Source organism: Neoarius graeffei, chromosome 21 (assembly GCF_027579695.1).
Source record: "Neoarius graeffei isolate fNeoGra1 chromosome 21, fNeoGra1.pri, whole genome shotgun sequence".
Taxonomy (NCBI): Eukaryota; Metazoa; Chordata; class Actinopteri; order Siluriformes; family Ariidae; genus Neoarius; species Neoarius graeffei.
The window spans coordinates 50984368-50998334 of NC_083589.1; the positions used below are offsets into that span (position 1 = coordinate 50984368).

The following is a 13967-nucleotide window of genomic DNA, read 5'->3' on the forward strand; positions in this document are numbered from 1 at the left end:
TCCAATATTTAATTGAGTTGTTTTTCTCTACATTGGCTATGATATACTAGTTTCTGCAAGTACTCTTGCTGTGACACAAGAATCCCAGGCCTCCTCAATCTAGGTTTAGCCCTACAGCTAAATCTGTAGAGAATAACGACTACTGAGCATATCACAGCTCATCTTTTCAGCAGTCAAATGTGAGAGAGTAAACTCTCAGGATTTACGTAAGCCACTGGAGTGAAGTGCTTCATGGTAGAACAGCTCTATTTGGACTCTGAATTTTTTTGTTGTTGTCGTTGCTGTTGTTTCTAGGTGCCTTGCTTGTGCCTTGAGTGTCATGAGAAGCACATTGTTATTAGGAACTGACCTTGCGTTCATTATGCCATGGTGAAACGTGTCACTCAAAACGCTTCTTCCAATGTGAACTAATGAATCAATCAAATTGAAAAGATCCTGCCCTGTATGGACAACTGCAGGCAGCAGCTCTTTTATTGAGTCTGCAGTCTGTTTGCTGCCAGGTTTAATTGTGTCTAAATACAGACATTAAGTCATTATGCTGTAAGATCTCCCCAGAACAATCAGCTGTCCACTGGGGTAGTTTACAAGCACAATATGAGGGAGACACGTTTTTGAAGCACTGGATATTATGGCTGATCTTTCAGAAGGAAGGAACGAATCCATTATGATATGATACTGGTTTTACAGCAAATTGTACCATGATAATATTTCATTTCATGATATATCATGGATATTGTCAGCATTTTTATAACCTTTACAAATTCTGATCGGAAGAGATTTGTACTGAATTTGTAGATTGTAACCTGGGAAAAAATGTTGTAATTTTTCTCATTTTTGTTCCTGTTCAGTGTTAATTCATTTATTTTAAAGACATTGAATACAATAATAAATTAAAAAGTACCATATCATCAAATGCCATACAATCGTTTTGCTGGCATTTTGTTAACAAACCTAGATGATCAATTTCCGTTTCCGATTGAGAGTACGCTGTGCGCATTTTGGCTGCCGCTTCTCACTAGAGCTTTTTATCATACCCCCGCGCCAATGGAGGGGGGGTATACTGGTTTACCTCTGTCCATCCATCCATCCATCCATCCATCCGTATCTCCGTATTTCCATCCATCCGAAACACCAATTTTCTCAACAGCCACAAATCAAAGCCACTTGGTACCAAACTTCAGCTTGGGGTTCTATACCGTTTTCAGGTCTGTCGCACATTGACTTCCTGTTTACCGACTGAATGTATTTACAAAACATATGGCGTGGATTTACACAATTTTCGTAACATTTTTCTCAGCAAATACAAATCACAACTGCTTGATATTTGGTACCGAGCTTCAGCTTGGGGTTCTATACCTTGTATACCGTTTTCAGGTTTGTCGCACATTGACTTCCTGTTTACTGACTGAATGTATTTACAAAACATATAGCGTGGATTTACACAATTTTCGTAATATTTTTCTCAGCAAATACAAATCACAACTGCTTGATATTTGGTACCGAGCTTCAGCTTGGGGTTCTATACCATGTATACCATTTTCAGGTTTGTCGCACATTGACTTCCTGTTTACCGACTGAATGTATTTACAAAACATATAGCATGGATTTTGACGCTATTTCAAGAAGCAAAATGTTTTTTTCAAAATGACAGTTTAGTGGGATGCTATCTGAAATCCCTGGGGAGAGACACTGCTCTTTACTTACTTGTTTCAGGGTTAATTGTTTGTTGAAGTCAACATTCATAATAAGTGTCCTATTCCTTCGATTGCTTGCATTCTGATATAAGCGAGAATGGGGGGATACGTAAGTGAGCAGTAGCTCACAGTTTATCTTGTTATTTTTCTTTTTTCCCCTTTGTTTTTCTTTTTGTGATTGTATAGTTTGATGCTTGTTCTTTGTTTGAATGTTTTGTCCACCAGTTGTGGCGTAGCTCCGGACCCAGTTTTGGGCGTCAGTTCCCTTCAGGCCTTGGGGAGCCATGGGTGATGTCTGTGCTCTTCGCTATGGACTGCGGTGAGCTTGTTGCTCTTTTTAACACTGGGGTTATCCAGCGCTCTGTGTGGCGGTGCTTCTGTGCTTGGCGCAGTGTTCACAGCGATGTTGCCCAGCAACGTTGCAGTGGCTGTACAGGCAGTTTGGGACATACCAGTGCTCTTTGCGGCGGTGTTTCTGTGCTCGCTTTGTGAATCCATGGCACGGTGTTCTGAGTGATGTTGCCTGGTGGCGTCGCGGTGGCTGAGCAGGTGGTTTGAGACCTACCTTCGTGCACATTTTGGTGGGATTATGGGCAGCTACGCCACTGGAATTACATCCTGACCCTCTTTTGGTGGACTTTTTTTTTCTGTAATTGTAAAGCAACCTTGGGTATGAGAAAGGCACTATATAAGTTGAACTTATTATTATTATTATTATAGAAACCAAGAATTCTGATGATCATGATATGATATTTTGGTCATTATTACTCATCCCTACAGTGACGCTATGGCATCATGAGACTGTCCTAAGGATTTGTAAAAATGTCAGAAATATGAAATGCACTTTATTTAATGTCTTAGCTGTAGCACAAGAGTTTACCTGTGAAGCAAGTGTTTATTTTGTGCCACGCCTCATGATAATCTTATCAGCCATGATAGTCATATTTGTAAATTTGCTTATTGTCTTGCAGAAAGAGTGGCTATGCCTGAACTGCCAGACCCAAAGGGCTCTCTCTGGACAACTTGGGGATTTGCCACCTCCACCTTCTCCTTCAATGATGCCAGCTAAATCCCAACCTACCCCTCCTGTCTCCTCAACCCCTTCATCCCCTGCTTCTACTGTCACTGCTTCCCCAACCAAAGTGCTCATTCGGACTTCTAGTGTAACTCAGGCTCCAGCTGACAAATCTGAGTATGACTCAGTCACAGCTGATGCTAAGCATGTAGTAGAGTCAGCTGCAGTGAAACAGGACGAGGAACTGGCAGTAGTGGAGAGCACACAGGTAGTACCTGAGCCAAACAAAGAGCAAACACTTGACACTGCATATGAAAACACAACAGTGAAATCCACTCCACCTGAGCAAACCGTCAGAGCTGCTGTCCCGGCTGTTGACGTTATCCTCAGGGATATAGCAGATGCTAAGGAGACAGATGCTAAACAGTATGGAATAGTAGAGCAAACCGAGCTGAAAGCTCAGAACAGTAAGGGACGACGCAGTGAGCCTGAGCAGATTGAACCAGTTGAACCTTCTACTCATGCTAATATTGCAGAAGAACATGAAAGTACTGATAAATACCCCAGCGAGGCCCCAGTACTTGATAACAACATTGAGATTAGGCTAGAGAGATTACAAGTGACCAAAGCAAAATTAAAAGACAGTAATGAAGCCAAGAATGGTATTGCTTCAACTATAAACGATGAAAAATCTTATCAGGCATGTGATCATGATCCTGAGGTGGTTTCACTGTCTGAAAATCCAAACGAGAAATGTTCTCCTGAGCTTGCATCACCGGCCAATATGCAGACTCATGCAGAAAATATACCAGATAATAACAATAGCTCCAAGGTAGATTTAGTTGCTAGTCCAATTACGGTGACAGAAAAAGAAACAGTTCATGTTTTGACCAACACTCTGGAAAGGCCTTTCACACCAGAAAAAACAATACACCCTATTCAGGTAGGTAGTGGCAAAGATGAGATTAATAATGAGATCACGTCTAACAATGGTTCTGATGTAAAATACCCATCAGAGAATGAGTATGAGGTAGAAATAAAAACTGCAAATATGTCTCCTTCTGAAAATCCATTCGTATATTCGATTAGGGCTGAAATTGAGAATAATAAAATAGACGGAATATATTTTGATCAGAGGGGAGAGAAAAAGTCAGGAGAAAACTCTGAAGTTGAGCAAGAGTCAATAGCACAAGGTAATGTACACAAGAGTATACAAGAAACTCAAGCTCCTCCTGCTGAAACACCAGAATGTGCCATCCCGGCCTTCTCAACTCCCAATGAGCTGATAAATTCTGAAATAAAAACAAAACACGACATTTTAGATGAAATATCACACAATGCAGGTCTAAAAACAATGGATGTCACTTCATGCAGATTCTCTGTATTAGCCAGCACTGATAAAAGTACTTATGAAAGGACAGAGGGTGCTGATGAGAGTGAAGCAAACGGAGAAGAAGCCTTACCACAGATTCAAGCAGCTGAATGCCTTACACCTAAAGTCGCTGCTGAATTTCCTGATGGTAACGAAAACGAGAAGACACTGGAAAATGAACATGTTAAAAGAGAAAAAACAAAACATCAGAATCGGGCTAGCTCTACTGGAGAAGAACTTGAAATGTTTTCAGCAGGTAATATCATAAGCGTAATTGACAACACTACAAAGGAAAATGTTCTACAAAATGACAAAGTGGAAGACAAAACTGAACCAGAGTCTTCCAAAAAAGATTCTGATCATACCCCTAAACCCGCAGTTGTTGAGCTACGTAGGTTTACACTTGATAAGTATACAAATGAGAAAGCATTATCCCAAATAGATGAGGTTTGTGGAGGCTCTCAAATGACTGTTCCCAAAACAGAAAATATATTCTCAGAGAATACACAGTCAGTGATGGAACTTTCAGAAGAAACTGCCCCAAGGACAGAAAGTTTAAAAGACAAGCAGCACTCTGAGAAAGTAGAGAAAACCAATAAGCTAGAGCACAATGATGTAAGATCAGAAATGTTATCTTCTTCTCTTACTGAAGCTGAGAATGTGCAAAATGTTTCGAAGGAAAAACCAGTGAAATTCAACACTGATAGTGTGATGACTGAAAATGAATGTGTGGTTAAAAAGGATGATTCACTACATGCAGTAGGAGATCAGGAATTTCCTGAGAGTAGAGAAAATTCAGTGCCTGAAGACAGAAAAATCAAACAAACTTTAGATGCAGACCATAGAACAAGAGAACCTCCATTCCATGCAGTTGATATAAAGGATGACTTACAATTAAAAAGACAAATCAAGTCAAATGGGAAACAGTGTGAACCACTAGCCCAAAAGGTAGATTCCTTTTCCCCAAAAAATGATAAAGATAATGAAAGAGTTAGTGGTGAACAGAATATAAATCCTGGCTCACAACCTACTAAGGAAATCCCAAACATTCAGTCTGATAGTCACAATGTATTACTTACCTTAGATACCTTAGATCCTGTAGTAAAACCCAGCCCTCCATGTCCTTTAGCTAGTAAACAAGACAAAGACAAATCATCTGGGGAAGTACAATCTCCAGGCACACAAGGAAACAATCAAGATGGGACAAAGCCATTGATAAAACCTAAAGAAATTGACAAGTTGGGGCAGGTATGCGGAGCAAGGACCGGTAGGGGAAAATGTTAGATTTGCTGTAGACTTAATCTTGTATCATCATTCTTTATTCTGATTTCCACTGTAAATTGTAAATTTCCTCTCTCTCTCTCTCTCTCTCTCTCTCTCTCTCTCTCGCAGAAAAAAGATGTTGCTAGGCCTGTGGAAGACAAAGAGCTTCCGAAGGAACAGAATAACAAAGACAAAGTCAGTCAAGAGTCCAGCCCTACAAGTCCTTCAGATTTGGCCAAGTTAGAGAGTACTGTTCTTCCAATACTTGAAGCTCAAGCAACATCATCCTCTAAAGATCAATCACAAAGTGAGTCAGTCACGACCAAGTGCCAACTGGAGGTGTCTCCAGAGGAGTCTCCAGAACTCACCTCAGAGGAAGACAGTCACAAAAATGTTCAAGAAGAAAAGAATGATGCAGTAGGCCTTAAAAAAGAGAGGAAAAAACTGCTTGTCCCAACAGAGCTGAAACAAACTTTTCTGGAGGACAGTAGTGAGGGAGAAACTTCACCTCTCATTGAGAGAGACGATAAACCAGGTAAAGTAAAAGATATAGGAAGGGACAGTGTAGGGTCAGCAGAGAAAGAGATTATGGTAATAAGTGCTCAAGAGGATGTATCCCCATCTGTTGAGGAAAATCTTACTCAAGAAAAAATAAGTGATCAGGAAAATAAACAACTAGAAGAAGATGCAAAGAAGGACATTAAGAAGAAAGAGTCAAGCAAGGCAAGGTGTCTTGTCAAAAACAGTAGTATTAACCCTGAGGATGAGCTCAACCACAAAAGTATCATTTCTGTGGCTAAAATTGAGGAACTAAGTAAAAGGGAGCAGACCTTCGAAGACAATGGTGCTGGTATTCGCCATTTCAAAACCATCGAACTCAACACTGTGGCCACTGTTCGTCAGGCTTCAGATGATGGTGAACCTGAGAGCCTTACAGATTCCCCTGATGACAGGTCTAGAGGGGAAGGCTCCTCAAGCTTACATGCTTCTAGTTTTACTCCAGGCACTTCTCCAACCTCACTATCTTCTCTTGATGAAGACAGTGATAGCAGCAGCCCAAGCCAAATTAAGAGCAGTGGTGAGGGCAAACAGCAGAGGAAAGCCAAACACCGGCAGCCAGGCCAAATGCTACCCACCATTGAAGATTCATCTGAAGAAGAAGAGCTGCGTGAGGAAGAAGAGCTCCTGAAAGAACAGGAGAAGCAAAAGAATTCCAGTAAGAAATCAAAGAAAGATAAAGAGGAAATACGAGCACAGAGAAGGCGAGAACGACCAAAGACTCCACCAAGCAACCTATCACCAATTGAAGATGCTTCTCCAACAGAGGAGCAACGGCAGGAAGCAGAGATGGAGGAAATTCGTAGATCCTCCTGTTCCGATTTCTCCCCAAGTATGGAATCTGAGCCAGAAGGTTTTGAGATTCTTCCAGAGAAGATTGCTGCTGTTCAAAAGGTGTATCATCTGCCAACATCCGTCTCTTTATATTCTCCAACAGATGACCATAAGCAATCCAGTGAAACCACAGAAAAGCAACCTTTGCACACCTCAGATGACACTTATGAGGAAATAATGCTCAGAACAAAATCTCCAACTATAGAAGACATTCCACCTGGAAAAGAGTCTTTATATGGTGGCATGCTAATTGAAGATTATGCCTATGAGTCCCTGGTTGAGGACACATACGTAGAGAAAGAACCAGATAAGATTTCTGTACCAGAAAAAGCAAAAAAACTGAGATCACCAGATGAAGTCTATGAAGACATGATGCAGATAAAGAAAAAGATGTTGCTTAAAGAGCAACAGCTGAAAGAAGATAACACAAAGAAAGACTTCCACCCAACAGACACAGCTGAAGATAGTGTCCTTTCTTGTGACAGAGACACATCTGACACAAGCCAAGACACCTTCTCCACAAGCATTTCTGGCCAATTTGGGAAGAATGGGAAACCACTTTTAAATGCAGAGGAAGCCTATGAGGAACTTATGAAAAAACAGAGAGCAGTCCTCACACCAGGCACCAGCCCAACACAAACAATTCCTGATTTGAGTGACAGAACACAGGAAATAGAAGTTACTACTTCTGACAAAAGGGAGACTTTTCCTCCAAGAAGAATTCTCCCTATACCAGATCTGATGGTGACACAGTGTTCCTCGGGTGAAGAGGAATCTGGTGAAGAGTGCACTGTAGATCAAAATCAGAATGATGAAACAGTTCCAGATTTTACATCAACTTCTACACATGCTGCAGTGACTGAGCCAACATCAGTTGATGTCAAGTTATCTCAGGAGAGAACAACTGATCCATCAGTTTCAAAGCCACCTTCAGAGGATGTTATGGATTCCATTTCCTCAAAGGTAGAATCACCATCACAGACAGTGCCATCAGAGGCTCCCATGGCTGAACCAACGGACCAGCCTGATGTTGTTGATTTGTCAAAATCTTCAGCCTTAACTCAAGTGGATGCTTCATCTACTCAGATTCCTAGTGTAGTTTCTAAATCTTCTGTTCCAGTTACATCACCTTTACCCACTGTACCACAATACACTCCAACAGTACCTAGTGTAATATCAACTGCCCCACCTGTCCCTCCAAAACCAGTAGTTCTACGTAGAGGTGCGTCTCAGGAAAAACCAGATATTCCTGCCCCCCCTCCCTTACCACCACCTACTCTACCTAAGCCTGCTCTTTATCCCAAAAAGATTCCACCTCAGGTTCCTCAAAGAACAGTTACAGCTGGTCTGCCAAGCACAGGTCCAAATGCACAGATGAGACAACCTATGGCAACAAATTACAAACCACATGTTCCTCCTCCTGTCCCTCCAAAGCCATCCACAATTCCTGCAGGCCTGACATTCAGCCACAGACCAGGGGAAACAGTCAAGCCGCCCATAGCTCCAAAACCCTTGCCAAGTGTCCAACCACTTTCTTCCATTTATTCTCCAGTAAGACCAAGCATACTACCAACAGGCATTGAAGATGGTGCTTTGAATCTGAGTCCTGCATCTGAGATTAAAACAGGGCCTGCATCACCAATAAAAACCCCTACATCCCCTAGGTTTGGGAAGTCATTATATGATACATATGTGGTTATTACTCTGCCATCCCAGCCTGGTTCACCCATAGAAGGTGTGACAACCCAAGCACAAACAAGTTCTGGTCCCTCATCACCTAGCAAACAGTCTCATCTGCAGTTTGATTTTCAGTCACAACCACAAATACAACTGCCACCACAGACCCAAACAACTAGGATACCATTGGCTTACACAAAAATAACAGAATCCATCGAAACTCAAGAAATATGTGATCCAGAAAATGTCATTTCAAGCATGAGTCATGTCATTGAGGCAATTTCAGCTTCACAGCCCTCATCTGTAATTCCAAATGTTGATGTACAGGTAGTAACTACTGAAGTTCAAAGAACAACAGTAGCTGTTGTACATGAAAAAACACCTCATCCACCTCCAAGAGCCTCTGGGATATCAGCAGTTCCAGGAGAGCTCAAATCCCAACCAATATCAGTACAGAATGGACATGCTTATCATTCTGGAGTGATTGTTGATCTGCGAGCTCCAAAAAGTGATGCAGAGATATGTATGAAAGGTATAGATCTGTCATCAACAGAGTCCCAACGGCAGTCCTTCCTTACTGATGGGCGGCAGCAAAGTGCAGTCCAGTCATCTGTCATGAACTTGAGCACTGATACTTCATCAGTGTCTGTGGTAACTGACAGCATGACCATCCTCACTTGTACAGCTGCTATAGCATATGCCAACAATAATCTTTCTCATGCCACTTCAATGCCTCTACAACTAACAACCGCTAAATCATTTGAACCTGTTTCCCAAATAATTTATCGTCCTGTTGATTCTCAGCCAGAAAAACCAATCAATCTCTCCACAACTGTAGGCAAAACACATTCTGTTCCTTTGACAACAGCCCCTGCAATTGCAAATAATGGTGTTAGTACAAGTATTCCACCTCAATTGGAAACTTGTGTATCCGGTGCAGTTGACCTCACGACCGTTAAGCCAGTACAGACGATGGTGTCTGTAGATGGGTCCTCTTCAGAAGTGGTTACAACAGTGATCACGGAGGATGATGGCAAGCCAGTAGACCTAACAGCAGGAAGACGGGCAGTGTGTTGTGATGTAGTGTATAAGCTTCCATTTGCTGGTAGTTGTGCCACTCAGCAACCCTCAGCTCCATTACCAGAGGATCGTTTTGGCTACAGAGATGACCACTACCAATATGATCGCTCTCCTTTTGGCATTAGAGGACTTGGTGGAATCAAGCCCTCCATGTCTGACACAAATTTGGCAGAAGCTGGCCTTTTCCTGTACAAGAGTAAGAATAGGTATGACTACAATGGGGAAATGGAGGGTGCTGTAGATCTTACATCTGGAAAAATGTCTATAGCAGGTCAGTGCAATGTTGCAGATCTTTCTCAGAGATGCCATTTTGAGTTACCTTTACTCATTCCCATCTGAGACTTTTTTCTGCGTTTTAGATTGTGCTCCATTTTATGTTTTTATTTTCTGGACTTTGCATGCTTGTATTTTATTTTTTGAGGTGTGTATCTCTGCATGCCACTCTGTGCACTTTGCATTTTCCCCCAAATATTTTTTTTTTTTTTTGCATTTTAAATAACTTGGGCATGGCTTGGCTTTCTGTCTTCTGTCTAAAACTTGGTGTAAACATGGTACGAGCTTATTATTTACAATATGAACTTTTAACAGGTGAAGCTGTGGACTATTCAAGCAAAGCTACAGGGGCATTTACTGGAGTTACAATCCCACAGTACTCCCAAGCCAGAATAAGTGCTGCTGTTGGAACTCACTTTGGAAGTTCTAGTGTTCTGAGATCTTCAAATGGTGTGGTTTACTCTTCTGTATCAGTACCAGTTCCTTCTACATATGCTATAACTACCCAGCCTGGCTCTATTTTCAGTACAACATACAACTCCCTGTCAGGCATGCATACTAGCGACACAATGCCATCATTATCAAATCTGCAAAATCAACCCCTCACTAGATCACACAGTTTCCTTTCCACTGTTACTGTGACTACAACAGAGGAGCAGGATGACATGCCTTTAAACCTGGAGATAAGTGTTTCTCAGGATATTTTCTCCAGCAATCGAACAGAGATAGCTCCAATGATAACCACAGCGGCATCACTGGACTACACAGATGCCTCACTTGAGGCAATTGCAGCATCACTAGAAGCTCTGTCCTCACCCATGATTCCAGGTGATGAAAAGTATCAGATGGAACGTGAGCTTCTCGAGCTGGAGAAGATAAAACAACAACGTCTTGCTGAGGAATTAGAATGGGAGCGACAAGAGATCCAGCGATTTCGAGAGCAGGAGCAACTTCTAGTTCAGAAAGAGCTCGAGGAGCTACAGGCCATGAAGCAGCAGATCCTGTGTCAACAAGAGGAAGAGAGGCAAGCTCACCTCATGATGCAAAAAGAGACATATGCTCAGCAACAGGAGCAGTTGGAACAGATTCAGAGGCTCCAAGAGCAGCTGAGGCAGCAACTAGAGGAGCAAAAGTACAGGCAACTGTATCCAGGTGAGATCCATGAGCAGACCCTTGGTCATATTGTGGGGACAGACAAAAAGATGGACAGCGGTTGCCAGACTGATGAAGAAGACAATACAGAGAAGGCCTACTCTACAGGAAGAAAAAAGAAGAATGTCAAAAAGAGTGTAGATAGTTGTGTACAAACAGATGATGAAGACCAAGATGAGTGGGAAGTTCCCACTCGGGGCAGACGTAGCAGGCCACGAGCTGGTAAATACAGTACTGGTGATAGTTGTGGAGTTTCAGTGCAAGCACTTACAGAAATTTCTGTCCAGACTGATTCCTCGGGAACACTTAGAGGGCATACTGTGCAGACAGACACAAGAGTTGATTTTCCTAACTCTGATCGAACCTCCTCTCCTAAGAGACGCCCTACCCCTTTAGAAATAAGCCAGCCTCCACACACCAAAACAGAGACCTCCTGTCTACAGGTTTCTCCCGTCCCCCCCAAATCCCCCAAAGTCCTTTATTCACCAATATCTCCTTGTATGTCTCCTAGTAAATCCCTTGAATTTGTTTCCTATGAAAAATCGAGTGGCGATACCAGCCCACAGAAAATATGTTCTGCAGATCCATCCAAAGTGGTTCCTGGTAGTCCAAGGGCAAAAGTCATACAGCGGTCACTGTCTGACCCAAAACCTATGAGTCCTACTTCAGAAGAGAGACCAGCCAACTTCCAATATTCTGAGGGTTACTCTGTGAGTACACCTTTGTATATTTAATAGTTAAAGTTTGACCTTATAATTCGAATGAAATACTCTAGGATGTATAATCATAGTATGGTATCTGTTATCAATCATGTTAATCTTATCTAATACGTGTGTTTAATTACTGCTTGCTTATTGCTAATGATGTCAGTTTGCCATTATTTGAGTTGTTTCATTGTTTTTCCTTTCATTTGAGTTTACTGAATCATTCTAAAAAATAACAGGCAATATGAAAATGTTAAATTTGTCTCATTTCCCTCCTGACGAAACACTATTTTCTTGATTTTCATGAGCTTGCTTCCTTCCTGCTTCATTTCTGAAAAACTCACTGATGCAGCACAACAAAAACTCTCTAGAGCAGTGGCGGCTGGTAGTCTTTCAAACAGGGGAGGCTGGTCGGTTATGATATTTCCAGATTTTAAAAGAAAAAAGAAAAAACACATCAGTTTTGCCCATACTCTTGCCTCTGATCTGGCTGATTGTTGGCAGGGTCACAAACTGTGAAATAACAGGTTCTTTTGGCCCATTAGCCTACTGTCCAATATACATGATGGTGGTGTTGGGGGGGGTATATTTTAACATTTTATATTTTAAAATTGTGGCATGTTGTTTAAAAATTGATCATTATTGAAAGCAGCTCTTTGTCAGGAACCTCAGCAGTAACAGCAGAGTGTTCTGGAATAGGCACAAGCACTGACCTTGGGGAGCCAAACATAGGCTACGTTTACATTAGACCATATCTGTCTCGTTTTCTTCGCGGATGCACTGTCCGTTTACATTAACCCTTTGGTGACTGACCCCTTGAAAATGGTTCCTCCAGGAACCATGACGTTTCAGTTGTCAAGACAACGGAAAAACTAAAATACAAATACAAATATAAGAGCATTTTGTTTTGTGCACAAGAGCATTGTGACGTATCTTTCTGTTTTTGTATTTTAGTTTTTCCGTTGTCTTGACAACTGAAACGTCATCGTTCCTGGAGGAACCATTTTCAAGGGGTCAGTCACCAAAGGGTTAAACCCCCTGGAAAAGCCAGGAAACGGGAATCCGCCAGCGTCCACGTATTCAATCTAGATCGTATCTGGTCCGGTGCTGTGTAAACATTCAGAATACGCGAATACGCTGTGCTGAGCTCTAGCTGGCGTCTCATTGGACAACATCACTGTGACATCCACCTTCCTGATTCGCTGGCGTTGGTCATGTGACGCGACTGCTGAAAAACGGCACGGACTTCCGCCTTGTATCACCTTTCATTAAAGAGTATAAAAGTATGAAAATACTGCAAATACTGATGCAAATACTGCCCATTGTGTAGTTATGATTGTCTTTAGGCTTGCCATCCTTCCACTTGCAAGTAATAAGTGATATGCGCTGGGATCTCACACACAGCGGCTCAGTCCCGAATCGTGGCTTGTTCACTTCACTCGCGCGCTGTGTGAGCTGCGCAGGGCCGGAGTGCGCACCCTCCAGAGGGCACTCGCTGTTCAGGGCGGAGTGATTTGGAGCGCAGGATGCCTGCGGAGCCGAGCGTATCCGCGTATTGGCGTTGCTATGTGCACGGCTAACGGTTTTAGTGTAAACGCGAATCGTTTTAAGAACATTAATCTGATGATCCGCTGATTCGACGTAATGTAAACGTAGCCATAGAGCTGGGTGCCACACATTTCATTCAATGACACTTTCCCTATATTTTACTTATTTTGACTGAGAAATGTTTTACTGACAATTTTGATAACCCTTCACTTTTAATCCAGGTCTGTAGTGTGAAATGTTCTCGGCTGTGTTTTTGTTTAAAAATGTTTTCCAAATTGTAGCTGTGTTTAATTCATATCCAGAGAAATATATATTCCAGTATAATATACTCAGCATAAACATTTTAAATAGATTCTATATTTTGGTCCATCCATGACATATTACTAAAGTAGCCTATTTACTGTTGTTGATGTGGGTCACCAGCCCACGTTTGACCAAATCACGGATCCGGGTTTAATCAAGAGGCATGGCCAACAATACATTTTCCTCATCACTGAACTTGCTGTTAGCCAATTCACTTTCTCGTACCAGGAGAGCTGAAAGGAACGAGTATTATTCCCTACCTTTTTCACCAAGTCAATTTGAGGCGTTGGTCTACCCTGCTCTTTAATTTTAATTTTTTCCTCGAAAGGAAGACTGGCAAATGGCTTCGCCAAAATTAAATCAACGATGCTTGGCATCCGTGCGCAGCTTTCTTGCTAGCTGACTAGCCCCCTCAAGTTCAAGTTCAGTCACTCAAATAAACGAAATTTCAGGAACTAAGATAGCAAACTTGACAACACTATATTTACACTTTA

General features: G+C 41.9%; 1 protein-coding gene across 1 annotated transcript in view; it reads left to right on the plus strand.

Moving 5' to 3' along the window:
• Window positions 1-13967, plus strand: part of pcloa (piccolo presynaptic cytomatrix protein a) — a 152963-nt gene that overhangs the window by 49467 nt on the left and 89529 nt on the right. The window contains exons 4-6 of the mRNA XM_060903536.1: window positions 2666-2977; window positions 5474-9764; window positions 10082-11628. Of these exons, the coding sequence (XP_060759519.1) occupies window positions 2666-2977; window positions 5474-9764; window positions 10082-11628 (6150 nt within the window). The remainder of the gene's footprint in view (window positions 1-2665; window positions 2978-5473; window positions 9765-10081; window positions 11629-13967) is intronic.